This window comes from Dipodomys merriami, unplaced genomic scaffold (genome assembly GCF_024711535.1).
Source record: "Dipodomys merriami isolate MVZ:Mamm:240054 unplaced genomic scaffold, mDipMer1.0.p SCAF_11, whole genome shotgun sequence".
Taxonomy (NCBI): domain Eukaryota; kingdom Metazoa; phylum Chordata; class Mammalia; order Rodentia; family Heteromyidae; genus Dipodomys; species Dipodomys merriami.
The window spans coordinates 28,839,242-28,861,556 of NW_027202382.1; the positions used below are offsets into that span (position 1 = coordinate 28,839,242).

A 22,315-nucleotide genomic window follows, 5' to 3' on the forward strand; every position below is an offset into this window, starting at 1 on the left:
AGACTAGATGGTAAGAGAATGAATGTGTGGGAGTGGGACCGTTCAGGAGGCTGTCGAGGGGAGCAAAGGGAGGTGATAGAGAAGAGGATGGATGGGGGCATGTTTTGAGTGAAAGGCCAGATAGTCTTACCACTGTGGTAATCTATATGGTTTGTGATTCAGGAGGCTAAGATCTGGAGGAATGTGGTTTGAGGTTAGTATGGGCGGAAAATTTTCTAATACTCCATCTGCAAAATAATCAAGCTGAAGGTGTGGATCAAGTAGTAGTGGCAGCCAAGTCAGCAACCAAGTGCCAGGCCCTAAATTCAAACCATAGTACTGTCAAAAAGTGGGAAAAAAACAAACAAACAAACAAATAAAAACAGCGCTAGTGGCTCTTGCCAATAATCCTAGCTATTAGGAAGCTGAGATCTGAGAATAGTGGTTTAAAGCCAGCCCTGGCAGACAATTCATGACACTCTTTTTTTTTTTTGTTGGTCGTGGGGCTTGAACTCTGGGCCTGGGAGCTGTCCCTCAGCTCTTCAGCTCAAGGCGAGCGCTCTACCACTTGAGCTACAGCGCCACTTCCCAATTCATGACACTCTTATCTCCAATTATCTAACAAAAAGCTTGAAGTCCAGCTAAGGCTTAAGTGGCAAAAAAACAAAAACAAAACAAAACAAAACTCAGGGACACTGCCCAGCCCTGAGTTTAAGGGGGATAAGAAGATGGAGAAGGGGAAAGAGGGCCTTGGAAAGGAGAAGAAAGGAAGGAGAAAAAGGAAGAGTGGGGGGAGTGAGGCGATGATCTATAAGACTACAGGAGAGTGCCTTGGATGGATGGGATCCATATATTTAGAGGGTGAGATTATGTCTTAAATCGTAAATAAAGAAGAATGAAGATAAATGAACAAATAGCAAGAAGCCTGGAAAGTGATTGGTGTAGTAGGAGGGGAAAAAAAAGACAATTGGCTCAGTGAGCCAAGAGAAATACTCTTAAGGGTACAGCAAGTATTGACTACTGTTGGATTTAATGATATGGATTATGACTAAGGTGTGAGATGTAGATGTTGAAATACTGGGCTAGAGACAATTTGTCTTTAAGTTAGAGATACCTTCAACAACATTCCAGGGTACTTCTTTTCAAATGCATTTAATTGTCAGCTAGTTTCTTCAGGCTGTCCCATTGTTTCCTCTGAGAGCCACAAGGTGGAGAAAGTGAGTCAAATTGCTGCCACAGTTGACATGTTATTCGTTAGTTTGTCTTTTTCAGTGCTTTTCAAAAGCAGAAATGAAGATTTTTCTTCAAGAATGAGTTGTGAAGAGAAAAATCAGACTGTTTTTTGAACAAAAGTGATTGTAGATTGAGGGGCTGATTTCTTGCATTATGAAGTTGGGCTTGGTGTAGCAACCCTGTAATCTCAGAATTAGAGAAACTGAGGCAGGAGGATTGTGAGTTTGAGGCTAACCTGCACTACACAGTGAGACCCTGTTTCAAAGCAAACAAGAAATTATTACTTGCAACTTTAAATGAACATGTGAAGAAGCAGGATGTGAAATGTATATCCTGATCTCTTAAGATCTAAAACAATAAGAAAAATCTACATGTTGAAACTCTGAGATCCCCAGTAATGGCAGACTGAATACATGTTTAAATTCTCTCTCTGTAAACTTCAACGTGTGTGTGTGTGTGTGTGTGTGTGTGTGTGTGTGTGTGTGTGTGTGTGTGTGTGAGAGAGAGAGAGAGAGAGAGAGAGAGAGAGAGAGAGAGAGAGAGAGAGAGAGAAAGACTGTCTGTCTGTCTGTCTTGTCTGTCTGTCCTTGTCTGTGTCTATTGCCACAGAGACAAAGAGCAGTAAGCAAGGAAACAGTAATAAAACAACTTCAGGAGTTAGCAAAATGAGAGGTGAAAAGTTGACTTACATTAAAAGAAAACAAACCCTGAGGGTTGGGAATGTGGCTTAGTGGTAGAATGCTTGCTTATCATGCATGAAGCCCTGGGTTCAATCCCTCAGTACCACATAAACAGAAAAAGTCAGAAGTGGTGATGTGGTAGAGTGCTAGCCCTGAGCAAAAGAAGCTCAGGGACAGTGCCCAGGCCCTGAGTTCAAGCCCCAGGACTGGCAAAAAAAAAAAATGAATTGGAGAAAATAATTGAGACTGCCCTTCATATAGTTCACAAATTATGGCATGAAGCCCCTCTGGGACAGAGGAAACTTGGAGCTGAAGAGTTGTAGGTCAAGAGTTTTTCAGAACCAAAGCTTCTGATTCTCTCCCCTCCTTCCTCTGGGACCACTGTCATTTCTTCATGCTGACAGACCATAGGCATGCTTATTGGCAGGGGTACATCAGAGGGTATAGGTGCAAAGAACTCCAGGTTCAGCTGAGGGCCTTCGGTGTAAGTCTCTGCTTGTCTCTCAGCTCAGCTTTATGTCTTCCATGTAAGGACTATAAGGGCCTTTTCCAGAAAACCTCGAACAGGAGAAAAGACTGGAAATACAAATTTTAGTGGATGAGGGATAAGGAGGGGAGGCTCGATGAAAAGACCTCACAGAGTCCCCTCAGAGAATTAGCAGCAAGTGCTTCTAATATGCCAAGAGCAAGGGGCCACGAGATATTTAAAGGAAGATTCTGATATGAATATCAGTAGTAAAGGAAAATAACTATATATTGAATGAACTATTGAAGGGGAATAAAATTTCCATAAAAATCATTAATACCTTCAGGACAACAAGGTATCACACTCATAAAGTAAGATTTTTATTTTTAAATTCAGAGAACAAAGAGCTCTTGGAAATTAAAATTATGATAGCAATGAAAATGTCAAGAAGAATTAGAAGAAAGATTTAAGGAAATCACATATAAAATGAAGCAAGACAGATGGTAAATTAGGAGAGAAATTAGGGTAGCACATTATAAGATCCAACATCTAAATAACAGGAGTGAGAAAGCAAAAACAAATGTAGAGCATCAGAAAGGTCATTCAGAAAGTATGTTAAGAATGTGTTATCACTAATTATGTTTGAGAGTTGAGATTATGCTGGTCTTTGCCTTTTCCATTTGTCTTCATCTCCCAAATTTAGGGAGAAATGTGGCTTTAGTATTACCAAATTGCCTGGGAACATGTAACTCATAGGTGGTCTCATTTTCAATGAAATAAATGTGTAAAAGGGGCAGCCTGGCTGAGCGCCAGTGGCTCACACCTGTAATTCTAGCTACTAAGTATGCTGAGATCTGAGGCTCATGGTTCAAAGCCAGCCCGGGCAGGAAAGTCTGTGAGACTTATCTCCAATAAACGACTAGAAAACTGGAAATGGTACTGTGGCTCAAGTGGTAGAGTGCTCGCCTTGAGCTGAAGAGCTGAGGGACAGGCTCAGGCCCAGAGTTCAAGCCCAATGACTGACAAAAAAACGGGGGAGGGGGATGGTTGGGGCAGCCTGAGCGCAATCCTTTCCTCAGACATTGTGATAGCACCAGGTTGTTTGCCTGCTACTTTCACGTGGTCTCCCAGCCTTCCCCTCACACCCATACTTGGCACCTCTCTTACACAGGAACTGCAAACTCAAAATCTGTGTACTTAAAGAGGCTTCTTAGAAGCTGCTAGACTGCCTTTTCCCCCTCACAGTGTGTGAGCACATGGGACAGGCAGGAGCTGTGAGAAAGGACCCTTGAGCTTTCCTGTAACTACTGAGCATTCTGGTGTTTTCCCAGGGAAAATCCAATGGTGATGTTGAGAGCCAAGCCACAGACTATATCTGTGATCCAATTCTTCCAGGCAGGTTTCATTGTATAGGATAAAGGCTGATTGCTATAAATATGTCATGAATGATACAGTTCTGTGCCTCAGAATGGCTATTATTACTTTGCTGTAAACAGTTGTGAATGACAGGTATTATGTTTCTATTGTTTAATGTTTTTATTGTAGAAAAGTTCAAACATGTCCAGAAGTGAAAAGTCTAGCCACATGTTCCACATGATAGGCCACATGTGCCTCTTTTATACCCCAGCCAGCTTCAGCGTTGCCCACTGTGTTCCCAGCTACTTCCAGTCCTCATTTCCTGGACTATTTTAAAGCAAATCGTGGACATGATATCTCTTCCTATAAAAATATTCAGTATATGTCTCTAAAATACAAGTGTTCCTTTAACAAGGCGAAAGAACTATATTAGCGGCACATCTATAAAATCAAAAATTGATGTCTCACTGTGGTTCATATACCTACTTACTACTTAAACTGTCCTAGCATTTTTCTTTTGTTTTTTATTTTGTTTTGTTTAGTGTTTGTGCTAGTATCAAAGCTTGAACTCAGAGATTAGCACTATCCATTAGCTTTCTTGTTCGTGATTATTGCCCTACCACTTGCTACAGCTCTGGTCCACTAGAAACTTTTTATGTCGCCCCCCCCCCAAAAAAAATTAAGATCCAAATAAAGTCCATACATTGGTTTTAGGTTCCTTAAATATTTGTAAATCTCTTTCCATCTGTTTACTCTTCCTTGCAAGGTATTTGTTAAACTGAGCCATTTCCTCTTTTCATCTGAAAAGAAAGATAGTGGTGCTCTGGATTACTTAGAACTATTTGAAATCATGCTGAAAAGCTCTACACTAAAAAATAGTATTTATTTCAAGATTCCCCTTCTCAGCTGATAGGTAGGTATACTGGCATACACTTACAATCTCAAGCTATGTAGGAGGCTGAGATTGGAAGGTCACAGTTTCAACCTAGCCCCAGCAGAAAAGTTGTGAAGCTTTGTCTCCATGAAGGAAGCTGGACATGGTGACACATGCCTGTGATCCCAGTGATGATGGGAAACCTAAAAGTAGGCAGGTAGTGGCTCCTCATAGGGAGCTGAGACTCTGTGGCTGTTTTCCAGTGGAGAACAGGGCTGTTAGTATGTATGGCTCTGTGGTATTAGCAAGTACGAGGCCCTGAGTTCAGACCTCAGTCCTACAAAGAAAAAAGTCCTTTCTGAGTGTGAGTCCATCTCCGAGTACGGGGTGAACAGTTTTGCTTTCATTTCTTTTGTATGTCTTGTCTGCCAGAATCAGAGATCCCTAAAAAGTTCTGGGAGAGGTTCAGGTAAATATCCTGTGCTTGTCTGTGTGTGGAGGGGCCGCTCTGCAGACTCTAACTGGCATTGCTTGTCTCACCCCATTGCAGGCTCAGCCATAGGCAGGTTTGACTGTGCATGTGGATGTGGTGTTGGGGCTTGGGGGACCATGGCCAACAATGTGCAGAGGCTGTTGGTAGTGTTAGACAGGGTCTTGATTTAAAAGGTGCTTCTCATCCTTTAGCATGGTTGGGTTGTAGTCAGGCTGAACCCTAAGCTAGGATGCAAGAAGAGACTGATAGCACTACTGTAGTGCTATCAGCCAGCAATGTGGCCTCCAACAGGTGTTCTGCTACTGCACCATGTTTCTTTGTCTAGAAGACAGGCATAATGCCCTCCCACTTGCCTCTGAAGGGTTGTGTGGAGCTGTGTGTACTGTCCAGTGACGCCAGATAGTAGCACAGATCCCCTGGCCAGCCTGCTCCGGGGGCAGCATTCTGGATGCGTAGGCAAGGATAGGGCAGCAGTCTGAGGAAAGCATGGCCACATCCTGTGGTCCCTGCTGCCTTTGGGGGTCAGGAAGGAGAGTTGCTTTAGGTTATTTTAAACCTATGGACTTGGTATATCTCCTCTCCCTAGCCCTCTCCCCAGGGCCTTGGCGACCTCAACAGAGCTTGGTAGAGTAGAGCAAGGAGCAGAAAGCCTTTTGCCGAGCTATGTTTTGAGGCACTGTCTGAAGAGCTTTGGTTATGAGATTCTTACTGATTGTTGCATGTCAACAAGGTGTCTACCTCTTACCCTGCTTCACACTGTGCTGAAAGGCTCCTGTGGGACACTTTCATAGCAACCTTGATTTCTGAGTGAGTAAGAAGGAAAGGTCTTGTCATTCTTGATTTGCCATTCTTTATTCTCCCAGACGAAGAAGAAATAAACCCCTTTGATCAAACCGATTTTTTTTTCCTGCAATGTCAACTGACAGCTTTTGATTCTCATAGTGGGATCTTAGTAGCAGAGCTGAGAGTAGGTGAGGTAAAGATTTAAAGACCTACTTGCCCTACTGGTACAGGTTTAAGAGCTAGAATTTCCTACCCCTACAAACTGAGCTCCCATCTTCTTCACTTTAGTTCCATCTGGGGCTGGGACTACTTCAGCCCATTTAGTACTCATGCTAGCAGGCTTGAGGCATGGTTCTAGAATCCTATCTTGGGCATACATTACTGTTATAGAATACACAGCCTCACACTGGTCAGCACCTCTTCAGACGGAACCATCAGTTAGGCACTTATTCCTTTCTGTACCTGACCCAGAGTAGAGGACAAATACTTAAACTGCAATTATATGGATGGCCTTTGGTATCTGTGGGTTAGTAGGTCAAGGATATCACCCCTGAGAAAGAACTACCCATGCTCAGTACTGTACTGTGGGTGCTTGATTCATTTTGCCACAATGCCTCCCAACTTCTAAAGACATTCTGCCTTTCAACAAATCTCAAACTTTTCACTTTATCACTTAAATTGATACATTTACTTTGCTTTTTGCGCAACAGTTTGCTTTTTGGGTGACGTATTTTCACAAAATTAAGGTCAAGGAAACAGCAGATTATGCAACAATTGAAAAACAACTGACTGTAATGTGAGACGATGTAAGTTTCTCTGCATCAACTGAGCTATGTAGCAAGAATTTTCAAAATTATTGTTTATTTTGATTTTGTTTTTTGACCACATGAATAAATCCATTAATAAGGCAGGGTTAGTGGAAATGGCTGATAGATCAATAAATAAATCAATCCACTAGACTCTAAAGAGTCAAGAATAGGGGCTGGGAAGGTGGCTCAGTGGTAGAGTGCTTGCCTTGCACGCATGAGGCCCTGGGTTCAATTCCTCAGCACCACATAAGCAGAAAAAGCTGGAAGTGGTGCTGTGCCTCAAGTGGTAGAGCACTAACCTTGAGCTGAAGAGCTGAGGGACAGTGCCCAGGCCCAGAGTTCAGGCACCATGACTGGCAAAAAAAAAAAAAAAAAAAAAAAAAAAGAGTCAAGAATATTTCTAGTGATTACAGGTATTATATTCTATATAGGTATTATATTCTGTACATGTATTACATTCTTGAGATGGTTGAGAAAGCAGATTTCAAAAAAATTTACTATTAAGTAGTTGTACAAAGAGGTTACAATTCTGTAAGTTTATAAGTCCATTGCCTCTTGATCGGTGCCACTCTTTTCATCATTCTCCCCCGTTTCCCCCTCCCCCATCCCTACCCGTATATATCTAGTTCAATTTTTACTTAGTGTACATTGAATATAACTATATTTTCTTACCCTTCGCCCTATCATTTGTGTGTCCCACACCCCTCTTATTGCCCTTCCCCCCAAACATTCTGCTTCCTGGTATTCATTTTGTTAAAACATGAGTTGCTCAGAGAAGTTTCCCTCCCCTAAGTATACACCACCCTTTAGTCAGTTTGTTTGTGTGTATATGTATAGATCCTTATATGTCCTTTATGTATGTTGTATTTTAGATATAGCTTCCACATATGAGAGAAAACATGCATCATCTGTTTCTTTGAGATTACCTTTACTTAACGCACATTGTTTCTAGGTCCATTCATTTCCCTGCAAATGACATAATATATTCTAATAGTTGAGTAAAATTCCATTGTATATATGTACCACATATATGTTACTTATTCATGAGACAATAGATTTTAATTGGTCTCATCATAGAAAATAAGTATGAGGTACTGCATATATTTGCATATATCAATTATCTCAGCTTAGCCATACCATAGTACATTTTTTGAAACTACCTGTTGTCTACAATATATATGTATGTATATATACATGTACACTTTCCATATATGATTTGTATTAGTTATAATAAAGGTTAATAATATAAATAAGAGCTGTATTGACTTACACCTTTTTTTTTAAAGTGATTACTGGGGTTTGAACTTGGGGCCTGTGCTTTCTAGGCTTGGGCATCACCATTGAGCCATGCCTCCAGGTTGACTTAGACCTTTGTGTTGAGTTCTGAGAAAACCCTGCATTGTGATTGCAAAGCTCCCTTTCCATACAGCCGGGGCCTCTCAGGGCAGGGTGGTAATGGGAGGATGTGTTTCCTCCAGCTGCCCTTCCTTTCTGAGTCTTTCATTCTCATCATCAGGCAGTTGCCTGACTGGGTGCCCAGGCTCTAAATGTTTCTCCTTTTCTTCTCCTTTACTATGCTTTCTTTCCCGAGTCCCAACTCACATGTCATACTACAGCTTCTAGACCACAACCAAATGGTTCTGAAAGCACATGACTGGGCCTGGAGTGCCATCACCTGGGGAGGGCAGGGAGTCTGAGGTCCTTTGCAGATGATGTGTTACATGCTTGTTCTTTATGCCTCCCACAGAGCGTGTTAAAGAAGAGGGACCAAGTTCAAGCTGAGTATGAAGCCAAACTGGAAGCTGTGGCTCTGAGAAAGGAAGACCGCCCCAAGGTCAGGGGAACTACCAGCAAGGGATGGGCTGCTGCAGACTGAAAACAGTTAGCACCCCGCTGGTGCTAAGTAATTCTCATGGCCAGATCTGGATGGCTAAGGTGGTCACTGCCAGCAGGGATGTGCTGATATTATTTCCCTCTTTTTGCTTTTCTGAGAAGTCTTTGTTGTTGTTGTTGTTGTTCATGGGTCTTGAACTCAGGGCCTGGGTGCTGTCTCTGAGCTTTTTCACTCAAGGCTAGTACTCTACCTCTTTGAGCCACAGCACTACTTCTGGTTTCCTGGTAGTTAATTGGAGAAAAGACTCTCATGAACTTTCTTGCCTGAACTGGCTTTGAACTATGATCCTCAGAATTCAGCCTCTTGAGTGGCTAGGATTACAGGTATGAGCCACTGGTGCCTGGCCATTAGCCCATTTATTAATTGAGCTATTTCTTTGAGGTTTATCTTTGGAGGGGTTTAAGTTTTTTTTAGCTCTTAATATATTTTTGATATGAGGCCCTTCTCTGATACATAGCTGGTAGAAATCTCCCATTCTGTGGGCTATTTATCTTGTTAGCTATGTCCTTTGCCTTTCAGAAATGCTTTATTTTGATAATCATACCTTTTATCCAGTCTTTGATTTGTTGTGATTCTGGATATTAGGAAGTTTCAACCCATGTCTAGGAGCCCTAGTGTTTCCCCTGCCCCTTCCTATAATATTTTCACAGTGACTGGTTTTACACTGTCTTTGCTCCAGCTGGAATTGATTCCGGTGCAGGGTGATATATAAGGATCTAGCTTCAATTTTCTGCATGTGGATAGCCAATTTTTTCCAGCACCATTTGTTGAAAAGGCTGTTTTTGTTCAACCTGTGTTTTTGGCTCCCTTATCAAATATTAGGTGGTTCATTTCTGAGTCTTCTATTCTGTTCCACTGGTCCTGAGGCCTAGTCTTGTGGCAGTACCACACTGTTTTTACTACTGTGACTTTGTAATAGAATTTGAAGTTGAGTATTGTTACTCCTTCAACACTGTTCTTCTTGCTAAGAATTTCTTTATTTTTTAAAGACTTGCAGCTCCACCATTCATTGGCAGCATCTTCATAAAATGGCATTGTGGGAAGAAGGGAGAAAAGTCCAGATCAGGGATCTCATGGTGAGGTTCATGGTGGGCCTACAGACTATTACTGACTCAGAAGCCAGGACAAAGCACTTAGAAACTTTTATAGCAACCTACATTGCTGAAGTACTAGTTTACCTGTTTGTCAGACACTCAATCTGTTTGTTTCAACAGTGTTGCATGTGGGGCAAGCTTGGGCTAGATATACATGGCAGGGATAAATGTTGGTTGCATTTTGGGGTAAAAACAACAAATGGTGGTCCTTACAGCTAGATCACTTGGAAAATCCAGTTTTCCCAAACATCAAACCCAAAGTTTACTGCACATAGAAACTTGAGAAAACTCAAGGGGCTTTTGGGTTCAAAATTCCTCAACATGCTTAAGTGTTACTAATGACTAATTTACTAATGTAAGTGTGGGTTACTTCTGTAATATTAAGAATATTAAGGTAGAAAATAAAAATGAGATTGCCCCTCTTCCTCCCTCCCCCCCCCCACCAAAAAATAGTGGTCCTTTAGCTTCCTAACTTGTCTTTCTATTTTCTGGCTCTTGTGTTCTAGGTTGAGATTAGGGGTCAAGTTTGTAAAACACATCTATGGCATTGTGCTTTTCTTCTTCCCAGAGAGGACTAGAAACAAGAGTAATAACAGTGTAGAAGTATTTGCAGTGTGCTAAAATCTCCCCCTTCCACATATACATAGATAGATGAATAAATTGATAGATAATAAATAGATGGAATCTCATTATTCCTTAATAGTTTCAGTTTAGTTATCATCATTACTACTTGCAAATCAAGCTCCAAGATCATATAGCTACAACTGGTAGAACTAGGATTATACCTGTGGTCCAACTGCATACTCTTGCAGCCACCATTATGTTGTTGTGTTTCTTTTTTGTTTGTAGTTGATGTTTCATTTGTTTTCAAAGAAAGGGTAGGGCTAGGGAATGTTGCAAAAGACAACATAGTAAGGGACCCAAGCTTCAAGGAAATAATTGGACATCAGAACGTTTCTATCCACCCTCTCTGGAAAGGAACCAGCTTTGGAACCTCAGAGATGGCACTCCTTGCTTTTATATTAATTACGTCACATAATCACCATACCAGTCATTCAAGTTCTAGACAGGAGGCATTGTTCTTTCCCCATTTCGTAGGTGGGAGCAGCTCTGTAAGTTGCCTAGCCTCTTTGGTGCCAAGTGTCTGTTCACTACTCACCAGGTGTATAATACGTGTTTATTGTGCTGATTCTCCTGTCACCTGTGTGTGAAGACTGTGAAGGCTGTTTACATCTCTTGGAAAGCAGGATAGGATTGAGACTGTTGTTGTTGGCTTAGTGCATGTGACTTGGATCTCTACCCCCTACCCCCTGTTCTGTTCCTCTTGCCCTGGGGCTGTCAGCTTTCTTCCATGCTGAGTGCTGCAAGGGAGCCTGTGATAGAAATGCAGTCAGGTGTACAGCTGCCCTTTGTCTTCTACCACTTGTCCCACTGCCAAGTTTCTAGCTGTCCCTTTGATATTCTAGAACATAGTACCATCTGCTGAGCCCACATCTTAGGCTCATTAAAAGGAGTTGCATGGAATACTATATTTTTATCTGTAACAGTTTAGCCCCAAATGTAAAGATGAGTCACTTCAGAAAAAGGCAGATATGGTGTTATCTCACTTACATTTGAAATTTAAAGAAGTTGAAATTATAGAAACAGAGTAGAAGGGTCATTGCCAGGGTATGGAAAGTGGGGAGATGTTATCAAAAGGTACATTCCTTCAGTTCAAAACAAACTTGATCTGGGGAATCTCAGTTCAGCATGGGTATGACAGATACTAATTTCATTATGATCATCATTACTTAATGAATGTATTAAGTCATACACCTCGAATATATAGGTTGTTTGTTTTTTGTTTTTGTCGGTCATGGGGCTTGAACTTTGGGCTTGGGCGCTGTCCTTGTGCTCTTTTTGCTCAAGGCTAGTGCAATACCACTTTGTGCCACAGTACCACTTCCCTTTTTCTGGTGGTTAATTGGAGATAAGAGTTTCGTAGACTTTCCTGCCCAGGGTAGCTTTGAACTGCAATCCTCATCTCAGCTTCTTGAGTAAGCCACCATACCCAGCTAATTAAATACTTAAAAAAAAAAATGAACAACCAAAAGCCACCTTTCTTGTCTAGGGAAGGAGGGAGAGCAAGCAAGCAAGTTCTGCCTCTGGTCTGGTTTGGGAATGAAGGATCATGCTTTTACAGTTGTCAATTCAATAGTTCTGTCAGTGTTTTCACATGATTGGTACTGAATAGAAGTTTTTAAAGAATCTGCTTTTGTCATTTAGTGTGTTCAGCCTATTCTGAATTTATCTGTTCCCTAAGCTGAAAGTTTAGGGAGCAGCATAAGCATAAGCAATAAGTCTTCATGGTATCATGGCTCACTGGCTGCTAGAAGCTCACACTGCCCCCTTGGAGTAGAGAACAGCTGATTTTGGCTCCAAGTACCACCCAGACAAGGCTTCCCAGCCTCATCCTGCTTGTGTGGGAGATTCCTCTTCTCTCAATGTTGCTTTCCGGTCCACGTAGCTTATCTTCTCGACTGCAGGAATTTCTTACTTATTTTTGGTACTGTACAGGGGCTTGAACTCAGGGCCTGGGTGCTATTTCTTGGCTTTTTCACTTAAGGGTGGTGCTCTACTACTTGAGCCACAGCTTTACTTCTTGCTTTTAGGTAGTTTAGTGAAGATAAGAGTCACACATTTTCCTGCCATGGCTGGCTTTTTAAAAAAAAATTCTTTTGTTTTTTGTTGATTGTGGGGTTTGAATGCCAGGTCTCGTCACTGTTCCTGAGCTTCTTCTCAAAGCCAACACTTTGCTATTTGAGCCACAGCCATATTTCTGGCCTTTTCTGAGTAGTTTCTTGGAGATGAGAGTCTCACAAACTCTCCTGCTCGGGCTGGCATCAAACCGCAATCCTCAGATCTCAGCCTCTTTAGTAGCTAGGATTACTTAATGTATGTATTAAATCATACACCTCAGATATATACAGTTTTTATTCACTAGATACTTTGCTTTTTTAAAATCAGCTGTGGGGCTTAAACTCTGGACTTAGGCACCATCCCTGAGTTCTTTTGCTCAAGGCTAGTTAATACCACTTTGTGCCACAGCACCACTTCCCTTTTTCTGGTGGTTAATTGGAGATAAGCGTTTCATAGACTTTTAAGGCTCTGAGCCATCATCACCCAGCTCCAGGGCTATTTGAACCTCAGTCTTCAGATCACATATACCTCCTGAGTAGCTAGGATTATAGGCATGAACCACTGGTCCCTGGCCTGACCACAGGAATACCTTCTAGTCAGTGAGACTCAGTAAAGGTCCTTTATGCAGCTGCATCCCTTTTCACCCTGTGTAGGCCATCAGTCTTTCAGCTTCTGGTAGGTGGTGTGTCCAGCCACAGTTGATTTTACTACTTATTTAACAGTCACGCTGTTTAAAGGCAAAATAGGCTACCACAATGGTGTACCAATGATAACTGTGGGGCAGCAAAATTTGTGCAGCCACTCACGGGCAGAAAGGCTCTGCTCAGGTCTGCCATGGCATGGTAAGAAAAGCACAGAATTTAGAATCTGTCCCCCATCTCAGATTAGTTTGCTTGTTAGACTGTGACAGGGTAAATTCAGCATAATGTTTGAAATAGTGACAGACATGTCTCTGGTGTCCATTGTAGCTCAAATGTCTCTAGTGAGAATGTGCATGAAGAACTTTGTTGCCATCTATCTATATATTTTTAAATCTTAGTTTGCTTTTTTCAGACATTGATATTTTAAAGTATACAGACATCAAAGAAATGACCAACTTAAGGTTTTGCTCTGCGTTGCTTAATGTGGTTTTGCACTCATAAAACTCAATCTGCTGTTGATGAAATGAAGCCAAGAAGTCAGGAAGTGGGGTAGCGCAGATGCTAGCTACTGGAAGGATGCCACAGTTCTAATGATGGTAACCAACTGTGGGAGTGAACTACTAATTGATCTGAGGCAGGGATGCAGGGGAGGAAAGGCCTCTGGATTCTAGAATGTTCTGGATCCAGGGAGTCGGGAGCTAATTCATTCATTTTAAGGTAAAATCTTGAAAAAGTTACCTCCCAAAGTGAAGAAATCTGGTCTTGGCAAAGCCATGGAATAGTATTGAAACCTAATTACTTTTCTGTGATCCAGAAAAAGGAAGTAGCCCCACAGCCTCCACAGCCCTCACTTCAAATTTCAAAATGAGTGAAGGACTTAGATTGCAAGAATTTTGGGATGAAGAAGAGCACCACATGGCTCAGCTGTGACCTAGGAGCCCTGTGGCTTTTTGACCTGTGCTAAGGACTGGGAATGATGCAGCCTCTACAGTAGAGTGGAATATTAGGATTCAGAATTTCAAGATTTGCTTTGTTTTAGGCTTGAGAAAGCAGACACTGATCTGGTTTAGTCTCAGGCAAATGGAGCTGAGGATTGTATAGTCACACTTTACTTATTTTAACTTTGAGAAATTAAAAGATGACTGTCTTCTCTTGGCACCATCAAGACTAGATTTCGATACCTCCTCCAACTTGACCCTCTTTAGAAGCTCTGGAGAATACCAAGGCTATTTTTGGAAACAAGAGAGGGCTGAGGAATTGTACTAACCAGGAAATCAAGTACTCTGGTGTGAACAATGGGGATAAACTGTGGTGGGAACTTTTCCATTGTAATTGTGCTTGCATTTGGCCATTTGAGAGTAAAACTAGTAAAAGAGAATGGATGCTTTACAATTTGTGTGTGTGTGCAGGCTCTGGTCCTTGGATTGAACTCAGGGCCTGGGTACTATCACTGAACTTTTTTGCTCAAAGCTAGTGCCCTGTCACTTGAAGCACAGTTCTACTTCCAGTTTTGGTAGCTTATTGGAGATTAGTTTCACAGACTTTTCTGCCCTTGCTGGCTTTGAACTACGTTCCTCAGATCTAAGCCTCCTGAGTAGCTAGGATTTCAGGCATGAGCTTCCAGGCCCAGCTACTTTTTTTGGGGGGGGAGGGGGGGTCCGGTCATGGGGCCTGAACTCTGGGCCTGGGCACTGTCCCTCAGCTCTTCAGCTTAAGACTAGCGCTCTACCACTTGAGCCACAGCGCTACTTCCAGCTTTTTTCTTTTTTCTTATGTGGTGCTGAGGAATCGAACCCAGGGCCTCAGGCATGCAAGGCAAGTGCTCTACCACTGAGCCACCTTACCAGCCCCAGCTACTTTTTTTTTTTTTTAACTGTAAAGATATTGTACAGAGGGGTTACAGTTAAGTAAGTATAAGGTAATGAGTGCATTTCCTATTGAGCATTGTTACCCCCTCCTTTGTTTTTCCCCTACTATCCTTTCCCTCCCCACCTCCCAACTCCTCCCTTCCCTCCCTACATTTTTTTTAATGATTGTTTTGAAAAACTAATAAAGAAGATGGGAAGGGGCTATTTTAGACCCTGACTTGTAAGTTGCCTCACTGTGGGTACAGTGTCAGGTGAAGAAACTGTTTGAAATGTAGAGTGTCAGAATGGAGGCACGAAGGTGTGGGGAGGGAAGGTAAGCAGGCTCAGCAGTGTGAGGTAGAATGGGAGTGGCACGTGGAGGTTGAATGAAGATGGATAGGAACAGAAGTGAGAAGAAGGCAAGTAGCAATCAGGCTCATGTGGACAAACCTCTTAAAAGCTGTGCACCTTTGCTGGGTGTCAGTGACTCACACCTGTAATCCTAGTTAGGAAGCTGAGATCTGACGATCTGAGTTCAAAGCCAACCCAGTCAGGAAAGTCCATTAGACTCTTACCTCTAATAAAAAAAAATTTTTTTTAAGCCAGATTGTGGCTCAAGTGTTAGAGTACTAACCTTGAATAAAAAAAAGCTCAGGGACAGTGCCCAGTCCCTGAGTTCAAGACCCAAGACACACAATCTCTCAATCTCTCTCTCTCTCTCTCTCTCTCTCTCTCTCTCTCTCTCTCTCTCTCTCTCTCTCTCTCTCTCTCTCTCTCTCCCTCCCTCCTTCCCTCCATCCCTCTGACACACACACACACACACACACACACACGCACACACACACCCCTCACATTCTCATGCTATCCAAGCCTTTCCCAGCACCTCAACAACCCGAATTCTGCAGTGAAAATTCTCTCAAGATAGGGGAACTCATGTGAAAAACGCAGTTTTGCTTTAGAAGTTTTTGCTTTTTGGGTTTTTATCAAGAATTTTTATGTTATTCTTGGTGTCTTGGGATAAGCAACATTCACCCATTGGCTAGATATTCTCATCTCAGTATCCTTCAGACACAAAGTAGCTTGACTCTAACAATACCTCACTCACATAAACCAGAACATTGGGATAGAAGGATTGCTGGATGTTACTAGTCAGAAAATTGTCACAAAGACACAGGGCAAGAAACCAAAGTGAGAATGCAGGCTTGAGTGCCAGTGGCCTCTTGCTCATACAGTTGGGCAACCTCACCGCTGCTCACTTCAGACATCTGACCCAATTTCTTTCCTTGTCTTTTCTTTTTTTAAAGTCCTTCTTTCTCCTCCAACTCTCTGCATCCCTGGGATTGGCTGTCTTCTCTTCCTTCCATTTATCTCCTACTTCTGGCCCACCTACAACGGTGTTTCTTTGAATTCTTTATTCTATAGATGTAAGCATCCACATGGATCTATCTGCAGTGTCCGCGGTACCATGTTTTTTTTTTCTTATATTAAAATATTACTGGGGATAGGAATGTGGCTTAGTGGCATAGTGTTTTCCTAGCATGCATGAAGCCCTGGGTTTGATTCCTCAGCACCACATAAACTGAAAAGGCCAGAAGTGGCATTGCAGCTCAAGTGGTAGAGTGCTAGCCTTGAGCAAAAAGAAGCTCATGGACAGTGCTAAGGCCCTGATCCAAGTCCCAGGACTGGCAAAAAAACAAAAAACAAATACTGCTGTAGCAAGATTGTATAACACAAATTGACCATCTTAACCATTTTTAAGTATATAGCTCCTAAGTGTTAAGTACAGTCACACTATTGCACAGCCAATCTTTAGAACTCTTCATCTGGCAGAACTGAAACCTTACATCCTTTACGCAATTCTCCATTCCCCCAACCCCCAGCCTCTGATAACACAGTTCTCCTTTCTATTTCTATGACTATGACTAGTCTAAGTACTTCATGTAAATGGAATCATGCAGTATTGTCCTTCTGTGAGTGACTGCTGTCACTAACACTGTCCTCAGGGTTCATCTGTGCTGTGGCATGTGTAGAATATTCTTTTTAAAATAGAATGAACTCCATAGTGTGTATGCCACATTTCCTTTATCCATCTATCCACCAACATTCAGTTTGCTTCTGCCCTGGGCTGTTATGACTAATGCTGCTGTAAACATGAGTATTCAGATATTTCTTTTGAGACCTTGCTTTAGTTATTTTGGATATATACCCAGAAGGAGAATCCAGCAGGATCATGAGGTGATTCTACTTTTAATATCTTGAGGAACATCCATAGCATTTTCTGTAAGGGCTGTGCCATTTTGCATTCCTACTACAATACACAAGAGTTTCAGTTTTCCCACGTGACTGCTAGCACTTGTTATTTTTTTCTTATTCTCATAGTAAGTAGCCTTCTTAGTGGAGATGAGCTGACAGCTCACTGTCAGTTGCTTTGCAAAGTTTCTTTAACAATTAGTGCTGTTGAGCATCTTACATGTGCTTATTGTCCCTAGCCCTTGGTGGTACTGTTGTTATTGTGTCACTCAGAAACTTCAGGCTCCACTATGACTCCCTGTATCTTATTTCACACAGGCAGATGGTTACCAAATCTGTCAATTATTTCTATCAACTCAGTTTAAGCCATCTCTGGCTTTTATGGCCACCGCCCCGGGACCAGGTGCCTGTTAAAACCTCATGCCAACCTATAGTTTGGTGTTGACTCATCTCTGATGCCTGGTGAAATCTCTAGGTGGGGTAGCATGAGCAAAAGATGGCATAAAGTAGGAAATAACCTAGATTTGTAAAATGAGAAAAGAAACTTTTTATAACACAGATACCCACCCTCAGTCTTACTAGCCCAAGAGAGTTTTCCATAATATGTCCTTTGTGGACACCAGGCCTGTGAGCTGTTTCTGGGTGAGTCCAGGTGTCTTCTCTTTTACCAGTACATACCATACACTCCATCATCAGTACTGTTTCCTCAAGGCGGATGGGTCTTTCACCTTGTCAGCCTCAGATGGAAGTACTTTTTTTTTTCTTTTGTTCTTTTATTGTGAAAATACTGTACAGAGGTGTTACAATTACATGAGCAAGGTAATGAGTACATTTCTCATCAAGCATTGTTGCCTCCTCCTTTGTTTGTACTTATTTGTTTCCACTTACCGTCCCTTCCCATCCCCCCATCCCCTCCCCCGTGTCCCCCCTCACCCCCGTACCAAAGTTGTAAAGTTCGTTTTTCAACATAACGTCTTGTATATCCCATTGTTGCAGTGGGTCTACCTGTACCCTTTTTAAACAATTTATTTTTTCCCTTCCCCTCCCCAAATTATACCAACATCAAATACAGTGAAAACAGGGGTTATACCGTGGGGGAGGGACATACAAAGCAACAAAGAAATCATCTTATAAATATGTTAGAAACAATAGCAAGAAAGAAAAACCATTTGAGTCCTTATCTTGGGGTTCATTTTGCCTAACATCAACTTATCTGACCATTTCTGCTTGTATCAGACATATACTAGTTATTACAAATAAGGGATACCATGGAGATGGAAGTACTTTTAACCTCTCACCCCACTGTCCAGGCTTCTCCTCCTTCTGGAGTTAACTGAAGACACAATCTGTCTGCTGACCTCAACATCTTTCTATTCCTTAGGGCCAAGATCGAGTAGGTTAGAAAGCTCACTAAGTCATAAAAACCAGAACTATAGTTTTGATGATTAGTTGTGGGTCAACACAGCTCTGAACCCCAGAACAAAGCCTGGAAACCTTATAAATCCTTTGAATCAGAGACCCAAAAAGTCTACCTCTTCTCCCTGAGCTTCAGGGGTTTCTCCTTCCAAACTCAGTTTTTTTCTGCTCCTGCAAAAGCAAACAGGAAGTTGTTGGTAGGCACTTCTACTGAGTTGCTAATGGGAAAGGTGGCCAGGAGCAGAGCAAGGGACAGGGCTGTGCCTGCAGGGAAGGCTGGCTGTGAGACACCGTGGCTCTCTCCACCTCATTTGTTGAAGCTGGTTTGCTGAGTGTTTGTGGAGAAGTTGCTCAGGAAAACCAGGGTACTCTGTTTTCATTCCATGTCCCTCCAAGGTAACCAACAGCAATACATGGGTGAACAAGGAAAGGCTAGAGTGACTTCAGCCTTTTTTCTTCTTTCAGAAGCTTAAGTGCTTTGAATATGAAGAGGGATGCTTTTTTTCCCTTGTAGAAGTTCTTCCTCTTGAGGTGCCAGGATGATTTTCTCTACAGCTCACCCTTCTCTCACTCAAGTTTAAGTTCTCATTCCAGGCATGCTTGAACCCACTTTCCCACTTTCCAGGCTCCACTACTTCTCTTGCTCCTGTGTCCTGCAGCTGTCTCCACATGGTCTCCACAAGCCTGAAGGTGTTAGAGCCCTTAGACCTAGCCTTGCCATATGGGTGTTGCTCTGGTTCCCTTCTTGCCCAGGAAGTTTGGGAGTTAAGTCAGCTTCCTTGGATGATTGAGATTGACACTGGTGGTGACCCCTAGCTCATTTGCTGCTGGGTGTGGGCGTCTTCACCCATGGCCATCATGAGGGCCGAGCAGAACACTTGGATTAGGACAGAAGCTGACTCTGTGACCAGTAGGGCCTGTAGCCCTGTGGGATGGTTGAAACTCACCACAGAAAAGTGAAAGTTGTGAAGTTCAACTGGTAATAGTTCCCTTTCAAGAAACTCTTCTGAACCTCTTTAAGAAAACCTTGAGATGATCTGTTGTTGTTGTTTTTTAACCTGTTTTATTTTTCTTCTTGGTATTTCAAATTCTTTGGATTCACATAAGTAATTTTTCTGTCATTTTGTTAGATTTATTTAACTGTAGTTCTTTCTGATTATCTGCTATTAAGTCTATAATTGATTTATAATGTGGAGTTTGGGGGAGGAAGCCGGCCAGTGGTCTTCTTGCTGCAGTTAATTCTCTGATGAAGAAGGAAAAGATTTCAGATATCACAAGTATTGGAATAGTTCACATGACTTGGGAATACCTAACTTCTAGTTCTGCTGAGATACAGGAAAACAGTAGATCATGCACAGCTTGGCTGTGTGTGCAGAGTTTGTGCCCACTTTTAAGTATGGAGAGTAAATCTAAAAGGAACCAGAGACATCTGACTCTGAGCTGCAGAATTATTTCCTTTCCATTTGTAATTGAGAGAAGAGGGTGGATCCTCATGTAGTTCTCATGTGCTAGATGGGTATATAGATTGGGTAAGAATACTGCTTTGTTTTCACAACTTCTTAGACCTCCAAACCCAAGATTTCATTCAAATGGATGCCCCCAGAGGAAAAAGCATGTGGATGGTATTTTAATATAGCATTTTGGCACTTGAGGCAGGAGAAGCCAGTCCCACATACAAAGCCCCTACGTCTTCCTCCCCTTCCAGGTGCCAGCAGAGGTGGAGAAATGTCAGGATCGGATGGAGTGCTTCAATGCTGACCTGAAAGCCGACATGGAGAGATGGCAGAACAACAAGCGGCAGGACTTCCGGCAGCTGCTCATGGGTTTGGCTGACAAGAACATCCAATATTATGAGAAGGTAAATAGTGAGCCCAACAAGACTGTACTTTATAGCCAGAGCCTTCCAAACCCACCTGCTTCCCTGCACCCTCACTCATGCAGAGACAGGGTACTTGCAGGCTCTTCCTTGCACACCTGGTAGAAGAGGAGCATTTCATCTCCTGCAGTTTGGTCCTGGCAGATGGCTGCTTCCTAAAGTCAGGCCTCCTGTGCAGGGAAGCAGCCAGTTGGTGGTAGTTTGGGCTTAATTGACCCTGCCTGTGTTTCCATGCACAGATTCATCACTTTTGTTGTGCTGGGGACCCTTCAGTCATCTAGAGAGGTGGATAGGCCCTCTTTCATAGCATTGTCTGCCTTTATAATAGATTTTAAAGTACTGCTTCTGTATACCTACAATAAAGGTATGTAGGGGTACAAAGGAAAGCAATTCTATTAACATTTTTATTCATGTGTTTCTGAGACTTGTGGACCTCAGGGTAAGTACTCACACATACCCATATACACAACTCCCATCAAGCTACAGTGGGCCCCTCCTCAATCAAGGTTTGCCTCTAAATCATTTCTCCCATGAATTCCTATATCCTTTAAAGGCCTAAAGTTAGAATTGTCTAATTGAATCAGGCACAGTGATACATATCTATAGTCTCAGCTACTTTGGAGGCAGAGATAGAAAATATTTCAGTTCAGGGTCAACTTGGGCAAAATACTAGTGAGACCCAATATCAAAGAATAAGTTGGGTGTGGTACTTCAAGAGATTCTGCAGGAGGATCATAGCAGAGGCCCACCACGTGCAAAATTGTAATAACTAAAGCAAATAAAGTGCTGGTTGGCATGATCAGTTGGTAGAGTGTTGGTTAGAAAGCACAAGGCCTTGAGTACAAGCTCCAGTATTGCCCCCCAAAAAGGCCTGATCACAGTTAACAAGTAACAGCCTTAAAGTCAAACTTATGGAAACAGAATCGCCTGTCAGTGTATTTACAGATGCCAACTCCACCCCTTTACCACATTCCTAGAAGAACCTACCTGTTCTGCAGACTTAATTGGTTTAGCTATTGTTCAGAGGTGGTGTGTCTGCACCTTTCCAAGTTCCCTGACCCACCAGGTGTTGGGGAAGAGCTGTTCAAAGCCTAAGAAGACAAGTGGCCTGCTCCTCTTCTCACTGCCATTTTCATGGAACCCTGCTATGGTTCCAAGTGGGCTCTGGACTGGATGCTTTACATGTGCATAAAGTTAACTCTCAACTGTTACAGTCAAGGGGGTTTTACGATCCTCATTTGAAAGCTGAAGAAACCAAGACTCAGCCAGGTTTAAAAACTCCAAGGTGATGAACGAGGATGTAGAAGTGATGGGTCCACAAACTTTGGATGGTTCCCATGTGGCTATAGCCAGCACCACTCAGGAACAGGCTGGTCCACAACTGGCAGTGCTTTGAGGCAAGGTCCCTCTCCATACCTCTGCTTCTTCATCTAATCTGTTGACCTAGCCCTCCCTTGTAAAAGAGGCCAGTTAGAGGCCGGGCTAGCATCTTCCAAGCTCCTGGCCTGTCACAGGATCTGGAATGAAAAGAGCATAATGTGGTGGAAGAACTTCAGTTTGAATTCATGTTAGAACCATGAATTGCAAGGTAAATATAATGTTTAGCAACAGTATGTGGACATAATAAAACACAGTTGTTGGGGCTTCCTCCCCCAGTCTCTATTTTGAGAGATCCAAGAGTGGCTCAAATAAGCAAATTCAAGGCTGGTGAGGCAGAGCAGAGGCACCACCTCTGACTCAGGTGGCTGGCCCATCTTGTGGAAGCCCTATTTATACCTTGCACTATCCATCCTGAGAACCTCTAGATCTCATCAAGACTTTCTGCCAGGGTTGTTCATTCTTTTTCAAGGGAAAGATTTTTCTCCCAGTGGATCCATTTCCACTCACTGGCTGCAAGCTTCATGTACTGTCATGGCAGCATGTAAGCTTTGTTAGGGACACTGTT

The 22,315-nt window shown here is 42.5% G+C and overlaps 1 protein-coding gene across 1 annotated transcript in view; it reads left to right on the forward strand.

Moving 5' to 3' along the window:
* Positions 1-22,315, forward strand: part of Snx30 (sorting nexin family member 30) — a 114,687-nt gene that overhangs the window by 86,648 nt on the left and 5,724 nt on the right. The window contains exons 7-8 of the mRNA XM_070011796.1: positions 8,421-8,507; positions 20,200-20,352. Of these exons, the coding sequence (XP_069867897.1) occupies positions 8,421-8,507; positions 20,200-20,352 (240 nt within the window). The remainder of the gene's footprint in view (positions 1-8,420; positions 8,508-20,199; positions 20,353-22,315) is intronic.